The sequence below is a fragment of the Camponotus vicinus genome, unplaced genomic scaffold (genome assembly GCF_025532165.1).
Source record: "Camponotus vicinus isolate PSW18456_S1 unplaced genomic scaffold, iyCamVici1.0 SCAF_13, whole genome shotgun sequence".
In the NCBI taxonomy this organism is placed as follows: Eukaryota; Metazoa; Arthropoda; class Insecta; order Hymenoptera; family Formicidae; genus Camponotus; species Camponotus vicinus.
The window spans coordinates 14,374,598-14,392,591 of record NW_028141949.1 but is presented as its reverse complement, the minus strand read 5'-3'; the positions used below and the strand labels follow the sequence as shown (position 1 = coordinate 14,392,591).

The following is a 17,994-nucleotide window of genomic DNA, read 5'->3' as shown; positions in this document are numbered from 1 at the left end:
ATATAATATATAAAGTTATATTGACAAGAAAAAAGTAATTCTTTTACTTGATGTATTCTTTTTCCTTTCTTTTTAATATGTTGGTAATCTTTCAAGATAGGTTTTGTATTAAACAAAAAGAATTACACAATTCAATAATTGTTTTAATACAATAATAATAATAATAATAATAATAATAAAATATTATCGAATAATGTTATTAAATATTTTATACATATACAATAGTATCGCATTTGTAATAGTTTTTGTCTTATCATTAAAAATTATTAGTGTTCCACAGTAGCAAAGATTTTATGTAAGTAGACGAGTCCTTTATATACGCAATTTACATAACAAGAAAAAGAAAGAAAAATAACAATATACAGAAGTCTTTCATATTTAATCTTGTCATGCTAATAAATTTGAATTTTATTTGCAGAAAGAGATTCATTGAGTTTACTCGCTCCGTTTAATAATGTTTTTAAAAATCCAGCATGTTTGTAAGTATTCCAAGATTTTCAGCCGTATTTATCATTCGTCTCGAATTATAATATGAAAAACGAAGAAATTGCGAGCAAAGGCGCAAATAAGTAATTAAATTCATATAAATGATGATTATTGATTGTTTGCTGATAAAATTAATTTATGAGACAAATTTAAAAAATAAATATGTCTGTCCAAAAGTTACTTAAATGTAACATAAAATAGATACATGCCACAATAGCTGTCAATATTGTAATCTATTAGATCGGCGCAAAAAAGATTTAATATATCTTTTAAATAAAACTAAAAATGGAATTTTTAAATAATCAGTTATCAATATATCTTTCGCACAGAAATTTTTTGCATCACAATTTTTTTCTTAAAAATTCCATGGACTTAACATTATTGAAAATATACATTTTAATAAAATAAAAAAAAATCTTTATATTAATATTTGACAATATCCTGAATGCAATGCAGGACATATGTTTTGTGTCTCTATCTACAAAGAGTATATCAAAAGTTGTCACAATCCAAAAATTTATAGTATATGTTATAAATATGCTTTATTAAATTAAAATAATTTCTTGGATAGAAAGTCACTTACACAGATACTAGATGCGAAGAATCTTTCATGCATTTTTTTCTTAACATATATCGCTAATTCTTCGAGTAATTCATGCATTTAAAATAATCTGTTTCATAAAGATTTTCACACAAAGGACAATACTCTTATAGAGATCAATGTGCAAAAAGATAACTTTATATGTTATATTTTAACATTAAATTTATTCACACAGAAAGAATATCTAAACAAATATGTATATGTTAATAGTTCATAATCAAATCACTGAAAGAATTGGAATGGTTCTTTATATTCAAAATTTTTTTTCCAATTATAGATATTTAAATCTTTAGATTTTCAGATTTTTAATTTAAAAGTTCCCTTGTGGATTTGTACATTTTTAAATTTCAAAATAAATTTTATAATCTTTATATTCTAGGATTTGCAGGTATTTTTAAATCGTAAAACTTTGTTCTTTAATTATTTTACAAAATCATTTATTTAACAAACGGTAAAAGAGGGGAGAAGTATTTAACTACCTTAAAAAATTTAAATCTTCATTAAAAAGAATAATTTCTAAAATCGTAAAATGAATAAAAAACAAGAAAAGATTATACTAGTAATACATATCTGAGACACATGCTAAGATATCCTGCATGAATTCGCACGAGCGTCATGTGTGTGTGTGTATATATATATCTACGAAATTTAAGTACGTAAACTACTGTCTACTTTATAAAAAATTGTGTGTTTATATTTGTAGATTCTTGGATTCTTATATTCTAAGATTTTCGTATTTTTGAATTGTTTAATTCCTAGATCTTTAGAGAAGGTAGATTTAAAAATCCACAAAATCTTAGATACTAAAACAATTTCAGTATTACTCAGATATTTAACAAATTATGGAAGCCATAAATTGTGCAAAACTTTGACCCACAAATTTTCCTCATTATGTAACAAGTTAATTGTCCCAAGACTTTTTCTTATCCGATTCACAAAATTCTTTTATAGATATTCTATATGAATATCAAATTATTAAAATACATCTTATGATTGCTACTTGTAAACAGCAGCTTTTTAATGCACAACTTTGTAATGTGAAAAAATCGCACTTTTTATATGATTTCTCTTAATATCTCGCAAAAGAATTTTTCTGTATTTCTAGTATGAAAAATCGAATATTCACAAACTATTATAATTTTCATTTTACTATTTTTGAAATGATGAGTGGAATCCAGATTTATATGTTGCAACATTGATACATGCACGAAAAATTCGAAGAAATTAACAATAGTTAATAATAATTAACAAAAGTTAATTAATAATAATTATAGTGTACATAATAATTAAAGTGTACAGATTTTTTCGCGCATAACTTCGCCATCCATTTTTGCATATACATATAAACCGGGCTTCTTAAATAATAATAATAATAATATTAATAATAATAATAATAATTAATAATAATATATAATAATAATAATATACAGGACTCGCAGTTCGCAAAATAACAACGATGTAAAAAAAAATTGTATCTGATAGATTAGTGCAGATTATGTAAATCTATTTACATAAAATCTTTGGCAAAATCATCGATTCATATTTTGGTGAATACAGGAATGAAACAAAAGTTTATCAGCTGTTTTATTTTGATAAAAACTTTTGAAAAATTTAACGAAAGAAAGCATGAGTGATATATAACATCTTATTAATCGATATTTATTGTTAAAAAGACGTACGATTTATGAAACATGATATCTAATATAATCATTATATTATATTATTAATAATAATTACCCACATATATACTAATCATGTTTAAGAATCTGATTTAAGCCGATATATTGTTCAGTACATCAGCGAACGATTTTCTTCCATGGGATTATCTTGAAGGAACTTTATATGTAAACAATCTATACAAATTTGGCAGGACATGAAAAATCACATTGCATAAAAAATATGCGACGTATGTTTCCGGTGTTTACAAAGTAATAAAAAAAGATCATTTAGAAAAAGAGACAATTTGTGAACACAGATTTTTAATATATATCGTATTCTATAACATTATGTATTGAATTTCTATCAATTAAAAGAGAGCTAACAATATATAAATATATATTATCATCGAAATATTTTCCCAAAAATTTTATCAGACAAATAAAACAGCTTGAAAATGACTTGTTTCTCTCTTCTGTATATATGTAGCATTATTATCCGCAGTAAAGAATTATATGTCTCACACACGTATATATGTATCGTCCGCGTTTTTCAGTTTTTTTTTCTACAAATAATTCTGATCTCTTTCGGTATACGAGAACGTTCCAGCACCGCTCATGAAATGCACCAAGATCAAGAAGGATATGATCGACGGAACGTTTCCTCCGTTGCGCTTCAACCGACACTGTCACCCATCATTTCGGTTTCCGCTTGAAGATTAAGATTTTCTGTATTCGAATCCCCAGTTATTTCTGCGCGTGCGTCGACGAGCTCCTGTTGATATGTACAAAGTATGTTACAAAATGTAATATGAAAAAATTGTACAAAGATATACATATATATATATATATATATATATATATATATATATATATATATATATATATACATAAAAATTAAGAATCTTATATTAATCATAATCGATCATTCACATTTTGAACTAATCTACCTTTTCGAAATTGCTCGAGTGCGATCAATCGATTCTATTGTTTACTGCGTAAAAAATCCTTGTATATATCTCTGATGTCTAAAATCTTCGGGCCCTCACTGCAGCCGCATTGGACTTATGCGCGTATATCGTGATGGTAGAAATAAATTATTTTTTTTGTCACAATTTTTTTCATATCAGATAGAATAAATTCTCATAAAATCTATTTCTCTTCATAGAAGCGAATAATTTATGAATTAATGGCTGTTTAAATAGATTCGATTGAATTACCATCAATTTTTTCTGGAAATCTAAGACACATATAGATTGAATTATATATATTTTTACTAATAAAGAACAATTAAAATGAGAATTTTCGATATATTTTATTTATTTATACCATCAAACGTGAGTGATAAAAAAATTTGATTTCTTGATTTGATTTTGTATAATTTATGGATTACAATATGAAAAAGCAGGAAACTTAAATCACTATGTAATTTCATGGCGAATTCCAATAATAAATCAATGAAAATGTTATTGTTTGAAAATGTCATATAAAACTTTCTAAAAGTCATGAAATAACAAAATAATGAAAAATATTTTATAATTCATAAGTTAAGTAATTCATAAAATAGATGATACAATTTACTGACAATTAAAAGATATCTCAGAAAAGGATCTGTAACAATCATTTCCGTTAATTTTGAATATAATAACTTTGATGAAACAGAATAATATTTTATATTCTATCTAATAAACAAAAAATAAGAGAAAATATTTTTGAGACTAATTCCAAAAAAGCAATTTCTATATCTTATATATATAATAAATAATGTTAATTTAAAATATACATTGTAGCATCTGTTAATTTATTGAGAATAATAAACATAAAAATGCTACAATTTAATGCAGTACGTATATTTAATGTACAATAAAATTAGAAAATCTTTCTTACATTACGAGTGATGTCATTGGTGCAACTGTCTTGATGCACGACGTCATCTGTAAAGACATATTGTATATTATTGGACTACTTATAATGACTTAAATACATCTTTTTTTAAACATATTGCAAGTATTTCATACTCGTTATATTAATGAACTATAGCAGGAAAAATAGACTATGTGTTTGAGATATCTGTCATATTTTTGAAATTATTATGTAGATATATTGCAATAATTTTAGGAGTAAAATTAAAGTAAGTAGAATACTAACCAGTGACCGTTTGTGTGTGAGTCGTCGTGGTTACCACTTCTGAAAATTCACGGCGCTGTACATCAGTATCAAGTGCATGTATACGTTCTCTACTTCTACGCAATTCTTTTCGTAATTTTTCTCGCTCTTCTTCTCGTTCCTTTATAATTTCCTGTAATTCATTCAAATTAAAAATGTTGAAAAGCATACAAATTTTAAACTGGAGATAAACTCTGCTTATTTTAGTTGTATTTTCTTTTTCACAATTAAATGTATATTAAAGAAAGAGAAAAAAGAAGATGTAAATATCAAAAAGCTTTATAAAAAGCGATAATAGAATCACGAGTATATGTGTAGATTATCTTTTTACATAAAAGTTGGTTCATATGTTTACAATGTAGCTTCTCTTCTTTCTCTCTTGCAAGATAAAATGTTTGAATGAGAGAAAGTAAATTTGCTTTATAATTATTTTATTAGCGTCTTTTTAAAGGTATTCTGATATAAATTTACTATGTAGATAACAGAACACAGAAAAAAAACATTTATAGTTTATTCTTAGTTTATATGTATAATTTTTAATTTTGTGAGAAAATTATATATAAACAAAATGATAAAGCATGTATAAATGATAATTTAATATTATACGTAACTCTTTTTAATAGAGTATAATATATCATTTTGTTTTAGCTTCATTTATCTAAAAGAGTGATAGAATTCCAATTACAATCGTAAAGCCTATCGTTTTTTGTCCGAGGCAAATGTAATATTCTGAAGACGTTAGATAAGTGAAGATAACGAGAATGAAGAAAATAGAGTATTTTTACGACATATTTACCAGCAGTTGCGACAGCTGGGAAAGCTGGGACGTCAGATAATGACAAATCGGTTGCATCATCCCCATAATCGATTGCTGAGGATGCGAATGATTTCGTAGTGTGGGACAACCAGTAGCTTCGCATGCAGCGGGAGACGATAACGTTGATGCTCCGCACGATGCAAATATCGTTTCCGTTTCGCTTACATTTAATGCAGAGTTCAACATTCCCACTAGATGATCCGCTGTATACAAAAGAAAAATATATGTAGTGCATATAAATTTTATTTTATTCTTTCTCTTCCTATATCAATTATTGAGAAATAAATATGTAATTGAATTAGTAATACTACTAGTATAAGCTATCAATTTACTGTAGTATAAGAGTATATACATTTTTTATACATTTTGAATTAAACAAATAAAAATATATCGTCTTCTTCGAATTTTTTATATTTTTGCTTTCGATAATATATTAACTCAAACTTGAATATCGTGTTTAATGAAATATATATTTCTCTTTAAACTATTTATTTTTTAATGCATTAAGACTTTAAAAAAATTTATTGATAATACTTTGACTAATGGCTGCAAGTATAAGTTCAGCAGGTTCCTTTTCCACAGAAGATGGTTCAGATGCTATGTCTGCCACATGCTCGAAGTCTTCTTTAGGAATATTTAATATATCCGCCATTAATATGTGTTTTTCAAGCAGAGCCTGTTTGATTATTTCGTCCTTACGTCTCAGACATTCTGGAAAATATTAAATATCCACAAATTTTTTTTTGCTATTGAATTGTGTCTTGTTTCAGTAAGATGACAGGATTGTGTAAATTCTCTAGGAAATTTTTATTGAAAATTATATATATATATTTAGCTATACAATATACTTCACATTACATCAAAGTATATATAACTGCAATAACTTTTGCAATAAATGTAATATAAATATCACGTAAAATGTCAGCAATACTTAATAATTTGCGTTTTAAAAGAGAATAAAATAATTTAAAATTATATTAAAAAAAGAAACATATATATACCTATTGGTGTAAGAACCGGCTCTGCAATATGCACTGGTGGTACTTCTACATGAACTTCCAATGGATCTATCAATGAGAGCTGAGTACATGTGACCATTCGTAGTGGCTCCGCTACACCTATATGTAGAAAAAAAGTATGAATCTCTCATCTTAAAAATAAATTTATTTTATTTATTATTATTATTATAAATTACTAGAAAATGTTTTGTGAGACGCGTATTATATATATGGACATTAATTATAATTCATGTTTAAAAGCTCTCAATTCTATATTGCAAATATATTTGATTCAGCACATTTTATACATCCCGAAAAAAATTAACAATATTATATGCAGAAAGATATGTTTCACAATTCACATTAGATATAATATAAATGTGTAAAATGTGTCAAAGATCGTTCCTTTAGCTTATGAATTAAAATCTGCGGTTATAACTTTCGTTAGACAATCAGCATTTTTGTAATAAATATCGTAATGTTTACTCGAAATACAACCTGTCATTGGCGACTCAACAGTCGATTGCTGTTGCATCCGTTGTTGCGTTTGTTCGGCGGTCGTGGGAGTTTCCGTAGTCGTAGTGGTTTCCGGTGTTTCCTCATCATGTTCCTGCATGCCGGCAGGAGCACTTTGTTCAAGCTCCCTCGATTCTCTATTCTGCGATTGAGTCTTCTCAACGATTATGCTATCTGCTTCTGAAGGCGATCCGTCTTCCATCGCGTTTGTCGGTTCCTCTGATAGCATAGTAGGCGGTGTTGGTCTTCTGCCCTGGCGATCGCGCGCCTTGTAAGCTTCCACGGCCTCGGATATGTGCTTACACCAGAGCTTGCGCTCTGCGGAAGTCGGCGCCACTAGATTATACATTTGCGCGCCATTCTGCGAAGTATTGACCAGATAGAGAGAGTCCTTTTCGGCGGCATTGTGACGTACGAGCACAGTGGATAGCTTGACGATTGGACTGAGCACGGAATTGCCTGCCTGATTAGTCGTGTTAATAAACTTAAGCAGATACTTGTCGTCTTGTCGATGTAGGAAGAAGATTGTGTCGTCGAGCAACACTACATGCAGATCTACCGGCTTTGGTACCGAGCGATTCGGCATCGATCGATTCGGTTCAGTGCGCCGCCACTGTAACGGTCCCTCGTAAATCAGTTTACGTTTCGTGATGTCAAGATTTTTGAACTCCTGCACAGTCGGGTGATCGAACTTGTCAAAGGCCGACCGATCGATCGCTCGTTGGATGTCCGTGAGTCGCTGATGATCATCAGCCTCCTTCACCGCCTGGTTAACGCGACTCAGGATCTCCTTACTACGTTCGAGACTGCGTAACACGGCCGCCTTCTCTTTCTCGTTACTGTCCGGCGTGTACTTGACGAGATTCTCAAATAACAGCGGGTACTTGGTGAGTCGTAGCATGCCGGTGAGTATGTGATCTTTCAACTGAAGCCGACGGCATAGCGGATTCGCTTCCACCTCGTTTAGGAAGGCGTTCAACTTGGAATCCTTGCGTCGACGATCACGCAAAGCATCCAGAGCAACTTGCTGCTTAGCGCAGTAAGTTGACGCGGCCCTCTCGAACGCCTCGCCAGCTTCGCCGTCGAACATCTCCAGCAGAAGCTCACCCACGTCGCCTACACACGGGTTCTCCTTCTTCTTTCGCTTCATCGACTGATTGAAGCGCGAATGGATCATCAACATTTCGTCCAAGTTGGAGAAGAGCAGTTGAATCTGATCCAACGGCAACACTTGAGACTCTAACAGAGGCTTGTGGAAGACGTGCGAGAGCACTTTTAACGCGCGAACGTGGGAGCGTTCGGTGTGAAATAATTCTGAAAGAAAAAGAAAAAAAGACTTTGTAGACACTTTATTAATGCAGCGGCCTCTTATATTGAGGCAGATTCAAAACAAGATAATTACTTACCGTTAATAACATCCTGTCTCTTTTTTTCAGAATTGCTAAGCTGTGCGAAAACATCCTCGGCAACTGCCTGGCTCCAATCCGGCGGATCAGCCTCGACATCGACATCACTGTCCCACGAAGTTGAAGCATTTGCCGCTGATGTTGTGGGATGTACCTGCTCCAGGCTAGTACTGGGACTATCCAGACTCCTAGTTGACAAGCTGCTGTTTGACGAACTGCCAGCCGAATTCCCGGGGAAGGTTCCAGAAGGCTCGCAATCGCTGGAACCGACTCTATAGTCAATCGTTAGCAATTTATGCATTTATGCTATTAACTAATTATATAATCTAGTATTTTTCAACGTAGTTCGGACTATCATATCGATTTTATAAGTAAGATACATTTGACTTTCTCTTGAAAGAAGCCATAAGAACTCGCTGTCAACAGGTCTTGAAAATTAAATTCTCTCGTTTTTTTTCTTTGTTTTTCAAGAAATTTGTTTTAAAACTTTCATATATACGTATACGTTAAAAATGCAATCAATTAAGAAATTTTTTCTGTCATAATAAATTTAAAATATTAAAAATTTCATTTGTTTATTTCATATAGAAAATATTATAAATTAATGCATGAAGTTTTTTTGTTAATTTATAATCTTGTTTTCAATCTTTGATACATACATACATATATATACATTAAATTTCTTGATGTCGGCTACATATATATATTTATTTATTTATTTATTTGTTTATTTATTCGTTTAATCTGTAGGTATTTCCAATTAATGGAAAAATTGATAAATTGACTTTTGACAATGAGACTAGAGAAAGTGAGAAAATTTTAATATTCTTTTCTCAACAGAAATAAGCTTTATTTTATTTTTATTAATCTCTGTTTCTTTTTACGAGATTATATTTCATTATAAACAATTACTATACTTCTTATAAACAAGAATTTATTTCAGATTTTCTATTCTATCAGATTTCACTAAATATAAAATATTACATAAGTAATCGATTACATTGATATACAAAAAAATAAAAAAATTTTCTTTCCTTGATAACATTAATTTTCATTGAAAATAAGTCGAGAAAAAACAATATCAATTTATAATCTTTTTATTAGCTCTAGGTTTTGAAAAATATTTCAGCTGTTTTAAGAAAACAAAATGCTCTCTTAATTTAACAAGTTTTGCAGGAGAATTTAATATAATACAAAATTCTTGTTTATTATAATTAATATATTGAAAAAAAAAAAAAACAAATAAATTATTATAAGTAAAGTTATAAAAATGTTTTCTGTCAAGAGGCCAGTATAAATGTTTGGACTTTACTTGAAAATTTCTGTTTGTATTCTACTTTTGGAATATTCTTTGTACATGCCAATAATAATCAGCAAACATAGATATACGGAAATGAATATTTATTAAAAAAATGAATATTTATTAAAAAAAAGTTATATATATAATATGAATATTTATTAAAAGAAGCTATGTATCATGAAAATGAAAGCTAAAACTTAGAGTCTTAACTGTCATATTCTTTTCTTTTTACATAAAAAGAATAATAAAAATCGACTATTTTATAGGTGGAAATATGTTTATCAGTGGATTGTAATAAAATTGAATCACTTTTCACATCGAACAAGCAGCAACGAACACAGTTTCGCTGTGACGGCAAAAACAATAGAATCTTTTTCGCGCGATGGGCATCGTAAAAAATACCTTTCGGACCTCGTACGTCGCTCATTAAGACAGCGCAGATGATCGCGCGCGGAGATGGTGGTGGCAGCGTCGTCACTCGGCATAAGTATTTCGGTGATGCTTTCGTCAGCATCCGAATAACTCTTGGGGGTGGCGGCGACATCAGCTGACCGATCCGAACGTAGGGTCGCCGCCACCAGCTCAGGATCGCCCGGGATCTCGTTACCGTGAGAAACAAGTCGAGGGCGGACGCGTCGCGAGCCGTGTTGCCTCATTTTTTTATTATTTTTATTATTTTATTTTTATTTTAATTTCCTTTCAGTCCTCGGAGGGTTTCATTGACACGTCACACGACACCAAGAGACACGCGCGCGTCCGCACACTTTGCCCATGCATTCAGCATAAATATTCTCCGTCTCTTCTCTCTCGCGTTTATACGTTACTTCAGAATAAATTTTATATGTTCATGTTATGAATATAATGAAATAATATCGTTGTTAGGAAAATTTTTCAAAATATTTAATTTAGTTTACATTGATAATAAAACGGCGAGATTTTAAAGGTCGCTGGTTCAATATTGAAGGCTGTATAAGAGTGCAGTGGCATTTCAATCTAAATTGTAGGCGAGGTAACATTCCCAATAAAGAGAGACCTTTAAAAAAAATACAGAATGTGCAGAGAATAATCACGAGCTATATCTTTCCTTTTGATACAGTTGATAGAAATTTTTCTTGTAAAAATATCGTTGATAAAGCTCGACAATAAGAGAACATGCTAAGTTCTTAGTAAATACTGTAGAATATTTTTAGTATAAAAGATATTGCCTTTTATTAATTAACGTTTGAAAAATATTCGTTTTAATATTTAATTATATAATGTGTATCCCTTCTTGTTCTTTTAAAAAATTTTCTGCTTGTGTATATATAAAAAAAATCAGCTATAAAAAAGTTATATTTTTCTTCATGCTGTGTGCAAGTATTTGTATATTAAAGAGAAGCTATTTATCAATAACGTATTTTATATTTATGAATAATTTATTTTATGTTAATTTTTTTCTCATATTATTTTTATTATTTTGATTGTAAGAAAGACAATCCATTTTATTCAATAATTAAAAAATTTTTCAATTATTAAATTCAATAAAATCACTTGCATTAACATAATTTCATTGATACCTTAAAATCGCTACCTTAATTTTGATCAATTTCTTTTACTCTTCTTTCTCGTTATATAAATCTGGCATAAACTAGCTAAAAACTAAAAATTTATGATGTCTAGAAGACAGGAAAAAGACGAGATATTAATATTGATAATATTAAATTTTCACTTGATTCCGCACTATCACATTTTTTACACGTTTATTGAGAGTTTCTGATGATAAATTGATAATGAAAGAATCTCGAATTAGAGAGCAAAATATCCACGTGTATAACAAGTTTTAATTTTGATTTCATTTTAGTTTAATCTTAATCTTCGCTCAATTCAGTTTAATTTCAATCTAATCTAATTCTCTTACATTTTCGAAGTTTACAGAGCTTTCTATCATTTTATGGCACAATAACACAGCATCAAAATGTCATAAAAGTTATTATGATTTTCTCATCCGTTTTTCTCAGCGCCAAAATAGCCAAAACAATCATTAAATTATGATGCGAAGGAACGATCATAAATCATGCCTCTATAAGTGATAAGAAAGTTTTTAAATGCGCATGTATTCACATGCAAATTTTTAGACTGAAGATATATAATAATATATAAAAAAAGATTCTCTCTCTCTCTCTCTTCCTCTCCCTCAAAAATAAGCGCACTTTGCGCTAAGTGTCTAAAAAATCCGTGGCTCAAAGAACTGCGCTTGGTGAAAGACACTCTGTACAATCGTATTGATTCGAGGGTATCGATCGCTTCGGAAATAAAAGCCAAGACATATCCGTGCTCTGACATCATTCCATTTACCAGCGTGCACCCATATTAGAGGAACCTGGTAAAAACGGATCGTTTTTTTTTCACACACTTTCTTATCGATTCTTTAAAATAGAGGTAAAATAAAAATAGAGCTTTCGTCAAAATCTTCACCATGCGAGTATAATTACGGCTTGAAACTTTAGATTCTGTAATCATCTCAGTTAACATGTCGTATTTTCTCAAATAAAATTGCACTATGTGTTTACATTTAATAGATCTATTTTTTATAATTAAAGAAAAAGAGAGAGAGAGAGAGAGAGAGAGGGAGAGGGCAGAGAACAGGCTGCTATAATTTTCCTCATTTAAAAATGATGTGATTCATGTAACTAGTATAAAAATAATTTTTTTTGTAAAAATCATTTTTTTTTTCAAGATATCTATGCATCTTATTGAATCTATATGGAATCTGTATGGAATAAAATTTTGTGTTACAAGTATGATTTTATATTTCAATTTCGAAAGACGTTTCGAATTTTTTAATCTACGATATTTTCAATCTATGTACGATAATTTTTATAAAGAGAACTAAGATATTAATTAGGTACAAAATAAAATTATACGTTTTTTATTTTTATGATAGCAGTAAATAATTTTTTTTAAATTATATTCCCCCAACAGAAGATATTAAGATAGACTCTTTTTATATATTATTTTTATATTATTATTATTAATCAAAGCATTTCAAAGGGGATGCAATAGAAATAAAATTGATTGCGTATTTTTTAAATGTGATAAAAATATATATATTTATAAAATATATTTATAAAATATATATTTATAAATATATATATATATTTATAAAAAATATATATATATTTATAAAATATATTTATAAAATATATATTTATAAAATATATATATATATATATATAGTTTAGTTGTATTATAGCGTCTCTCTTTTCTCTCTGCACGCCTTCTTTAAATCATCTCGAGATGCTCGAAATGCGAAAGCAAATGCCGCGCAACAAGCACCGATAGACTCGCTTGTCATTCACAAAATTACGAGCAGCATTACACGAGTTCTCTGGCCGCTGTATAAATAACCGCGCATAATACAGCTCTTTTGCAATTGTCATTGAATTTCGAAATATGTCGTTTATCAATATGCTTATTAATTCTCTCGCATCGGTTATCAATGACTTAGAAAAACGTTAATCGTGTACATCTTTCAGATTTAGATATCCAGTCAGTCGTGCGTTCCTTAAATTACTTCTTTAATTGACTTTCGGGGATAAAAATGGAAAGCTCTGCGGAGCGTTAAGTTAGTCTCGACGTTCCATTTAAAAATACCCTCGCACAGAGATCAAATCAAGATATCGTTAATTCGTAACAAATTTTACCGAAATGTCTCTGTAAAATAAAAAAGCACTTAGAGATAACGAGATGAAAAAAAAAAAACTGTTATTTGCATTATAAAAAATAAGAAAATTCTTTAACGATAGAAACTTTTAAAGAAATTTTGTAAACTTTCTTCCTAAACTTTCTTCGTTAAAGAAGAATGATATGCGATGCAATATTCTGTAATAATTCAGATTTATTAAGTTAATTGCGCGAAATATATATCTTGTTTTATTGCCCAGCATTCATTTTATCTTTTTTATAAAAATATCCCAATTATTACACATTGCGATCCCTCCCATCCTGCAGGATTTTACTTCAAATAAACTGTTATTGATAATCTTTTAAAGTAAGACACATGTGAAAGTGCTCTCTTATTTAAAATAATATTCAAACAGAAGAAAGATGGAAACTATTTTCTTCAATGACATCAAAACTTATTATTTTTATATTAATAACGATTATAAATTAACACAGGAACGAAATTATCTCTTCGATCAATTATTTACTTAACATTTTCCATTGCAAAATTCTAAATTTTAACAAGCAATATATACAGAATGAGTCATTGCGAATAGAACTCTTGCATATCTCTCTTAGATCTAAAGATACGACAAGATGTGTAAGGCACTTAAATGCAATTCTAAACATGTCTAACATACATTTACAAGTTGAAGGATATATTAAATAAAATAATAATTTTATATCTTAAAAAGATCTCTGTTTCTCCCCCCGCATTATTCTTGTACAATTTTAAATTTCTATGTTATTTTCGTATTTATAATTCGGTTGATATAATTACAGTTTAATAACAGCCAAATCATTGAATCTTGATGTATGTATATCAGCTATAATGTACTGATAAACTATAAGAAATAAAAATCCGTGATTCTAAAAGAATCAAATAATTATGACAATTCTGGAAAAAAATATGATATTCATCCTTTCTAAATTAAATGAAGATATTTAAATATTATATTTTTTTAAAACTTAAATAGCGTATACTCATTTGTCAATAAAAAAAAAAAATCTTTTACGACAAGATTGAAAATCAAAGATTCAATCATTGTGTCATATTGTCATTAAACAATCGTATTGTCATTAAACCTTTCTGTATTTTTCCTTAATTATTACTGCAAGTTTTCCTTAATTATTAATCCACATATTTCCGTACATATCCCCGTCGGAAGAGCGCACGATTTTATTAAGGAGACAGAAAGAACGGCGTCGATTCATTATTGACTCTGGAATTGAGTCAGCCGAAGTCACTGGATGCGATACGGAAAAGAAGAAAAAAAAAACTGCATAAAAATTTTAATCGGTAAATTTACAACGACCTTTACCATCGAATAATTAAAAAAAGAGATTACAAGAGCGACACAAACAGATCCGAGCGAGAGCGAGCTCTCGTAAGACGTCGTAAGGAGCCGAATTTTCTGCCGTGCCAAATGAAAAGCGGCGTTTCAAAAGCGTCCCGAAAGCGTGGGTGTTTCGTGCTGTCGAAGCTACGCAATAGCCATCCGCGGAATTGAACGTCACACTGAAGGCCTCCCGAACGAAGGCTCTGTATACACCTTGGAACGACAAGAAACGAGTCTGCGCTCTTTGCACGTGTTCATTATGGAAAAGCGACCATGAGGGAGGCGAGGGGTGAGGCGAGGGGTGGAGGAACGCTGCCAAAAATTCGTAAATCTGTTTCTCATACGACTTCAGCTTCGCGCAGAGTCAAGTCTGGTCAAATCAGTCATCCTCCCCCGACTCTCCATTTTTAACAGCTCGGCCGAAACGTCAAATTCGACAAACTCGAATAACAGCTCGTCTTCGATCGATATGATAGTGCGAACATTTTACGCTCTTCTACACGCGTAATAAGTTGTGTACCGAAAAATATTTTAGGTTTTCTTCTGACTGCGTTACTTTTCGCACTCAAAGCGAAATAAATTATATATTCTATAAAATAACATTTTCATTAGATACATTCAGAAAGGAAAAAGGTGAGAAAAAGTTGAAAGAAAATACAAGCGCAGGCAAAAGAAACAGACCTTTCGAAAGCGATATAGCTGTCGGAATTGCGTCGTAAATGAGATAATTTCTCATAAAAAAAAGAATAAAAAGTATATTATAATACTCTTCCAGTCAATTGCAAGACTTTTGAAGAAAGACATTTGACATTCTTGATGAAAGAAGAGTTTTATCTATGCAATTATACATCGACATTATATCCGATATAATTTATTGATAAACAAGATACTTGTATCATATGCAACTATAAATTTGCTTGCATGATACTATTAGTATCTATCATAATAAGTGTCAATATTATTATTAAATCTTATTGATCTTTCAAAATGGTCTATAAAATATTTGCAGTTTTGCATTAAAAACTTGTGTGGCCTTTGACAACATAATTAATTATCACACAAAGAACTTATGTATCTTAATGAATAAATATTACCGAGCACAAGAAATAGACTTTTCACATTCAACATTATCTTTTCGAAAATTATATAATGAAAAAATATTTATACCATATTTTTCACTCTTTATGTGTTTATTTTTTTCTATATGAAATAACCCTTCACCGAGTATGTTCCCCATTATTTGCATTATTTATCATTATATTTTTAAATCTATGTAAATATCATAAATTTTGTTAAATTTTTAATACAATGAAATATAACTCTATTTAAGAAAATTATTAAAAAAATACATGTATATTTATATTAAGAATATTATAACAAAACTTAATAATATAAATATTAATAAATATAAATATTATTAAAAATATTATTAATATGAATATATTCTTTTCATAAAAATTATGAAACGTATGAAAAAAATTTTACTTATAGGTATATTTTGTATATAAATAACACGTAAATACATATATCACTTAATTTTGTAATATTTTACGACTAATGTGCAACGAGAAATGCTTTTTATGGAATGGAATATACCCCATGATGCTTGCTACAAATTAAATGAAAAAAAATGTTCTACGTCTATTATTCAAATACCTCCTACGTGTTAATCAGCTTAATTGATCTTAAATTATAAATCAAATAAAAGAATCAATTTAATAAATTAGTTCAAATAATGCAATAAACAATGAAATTTAATTACCGTCGTAATTAACTTATTAAGTTGATCGTTTGCATGACCCGAGGTGCGTTCGTAAAACATAAATTCTTTTAAAAACATGAGGGTAAAATATGTGACGAGAGATTTCGAGAGATTAAAATTCTTGGGTCCTCAAAACTGTAATAACGATAAAATTCATAATATTTGCAACAAAATATTGAACTTCTTTTCTCTCGCACATGTCGAAATTAATTAGTTCCTTCGTGTATCACTCTTCTCCCTTTATGCTTTAAATAATATTTAATAAATTGGAAAAGTATATATAGGAGAAAAGTATATATATAGGAAAACAGTTACTTTTTCAGAAAAAAAATGTATAAATCTATTGTATGTCAAACACAAGTTATAAAAAACTAATTAAATATTTCGTGCAAATGAAAAAAATTAAAATTTTTTGTTTCTAATTGATATCACTTCAATTAGGGTAAAAAGGGTAATGCGGTAGGAGTCATTGCATTATCCTAATGCATTATATATTCGTATATCGCACAAATTTCTAAGCTCTATTCATGATTAAACATTCGAGAATAGTGCTTACACTTTTAAAAATACTATGAGTATATTATCATTATAATAAAAAAATACTCACTTTGTTTTGGAGAGATTCGGATCGCTAGTTTTCCTCTTTTCTCTTAGTTGCCTCTGCAATTGAAAACGTGCAACATTAGATTACTATACTATTGATAGTTTCATCGTTAAGCAATGAAATAGCACATGCGTTTGTGAATGCTTGGTGCATTTTTCACGATACATTTTTTTCGAAATGTCGAAAAAATATGTCATAATATTTGCAATCTTAATTTTACTAACTATGACAGAATAGTAAAATAAAAAACTACAAAATATATTCTCTCATCATTCCATAAAAAGAAAATATTAATATTTTCAAAGCTTATAGTAATATTCGCTTATTACTAACAAAAAATTTCAACATGTGCCTAATTTTATTTATAAATTATAAAACATATGAGCCGTCCACAGGCTAAAGCGATTGATCAATCAAGTGTTTTAACACTAAAATTTTAAAAAATTCGAAAAGTTGAGTTAATCGCTTTAGCCTGTGAATGGCTCATACATAAAATTATCAAGAGATAAATTATCTAAATCTAGGACACGCGGCACTTTTATACAGGGTTACTCGTCAATAATTGGCAAAAATTATTGAGATTTTTTTTTAAATACAAAAATCCTAATATGAAAATCGAAATATACACACATGTTATATGT

At 29.3% G+C, this 17,994-nt stretch overlaps 1 protein-coding gene across 5 annotated transcripts in view; it reads right to left on the bottom strand.

Moving 5' to 3' along the window:
- Positions 1 to 122: 122 nt before the first annotated feature.
- Rhogef2 (Rho guanine nucleotide exchange factor 2) overlaps positions 123 to 17,994 on the bottom strand; it is a 37,876-nt gene continuing 20,004 nt past the window's right edge. For 3 of the 5 annotated variants that reach the window (XM_083086719.1, XM_083086721.1, XM_083086722.1), the window contains 9 exons: positions 17,357 to 17,409; positions 8,646 to 8,917; positions 7,222 to 8,553; positions 6,727 to 6,843; positions 6,260 to 6,436; positions 5,705 to 5,928; positions 4,891 to 5,041; positions 4,630 to 4,676; positions 123 to 3,517 (listed from right to left, as the gene is read on the bottom strand). In XM_083086719.1, coding sequence (XP_082942845.1) covers positions 3,419 to 3,517; positions 4,630 to 4,676; positions 4,891 to 5,041; positions 5,705 to 5,928; positions 6,260 to 6,436; positions 6,727 to 6,843; positions 7,222 to 8,553; positions 8,646 to 8,917; positions 17,357 to 17,409 — 2,472 coding nt within the window. In that variant the 3' untranslated portion in view covers positions 123 to 3,418. Of the gene's footprint in view, positions 3,518 to 3,692; positions 3,983 to 4,629; positions 4,677 to 4,890; positions 5,042 to 5,704; positions 5,929 to 6,259; positions 6,437 to 6,726; positions 6,844 to 7,221; positions 8,554 to 8,645; positions 8,918 to 17,356; positions 17,410 to 17,994 lie in introns of all 5 variants that reach the window. The other 2 variants (XR_014436374.1, XM_083086720.1) reach the window with 2 other exon arrangements.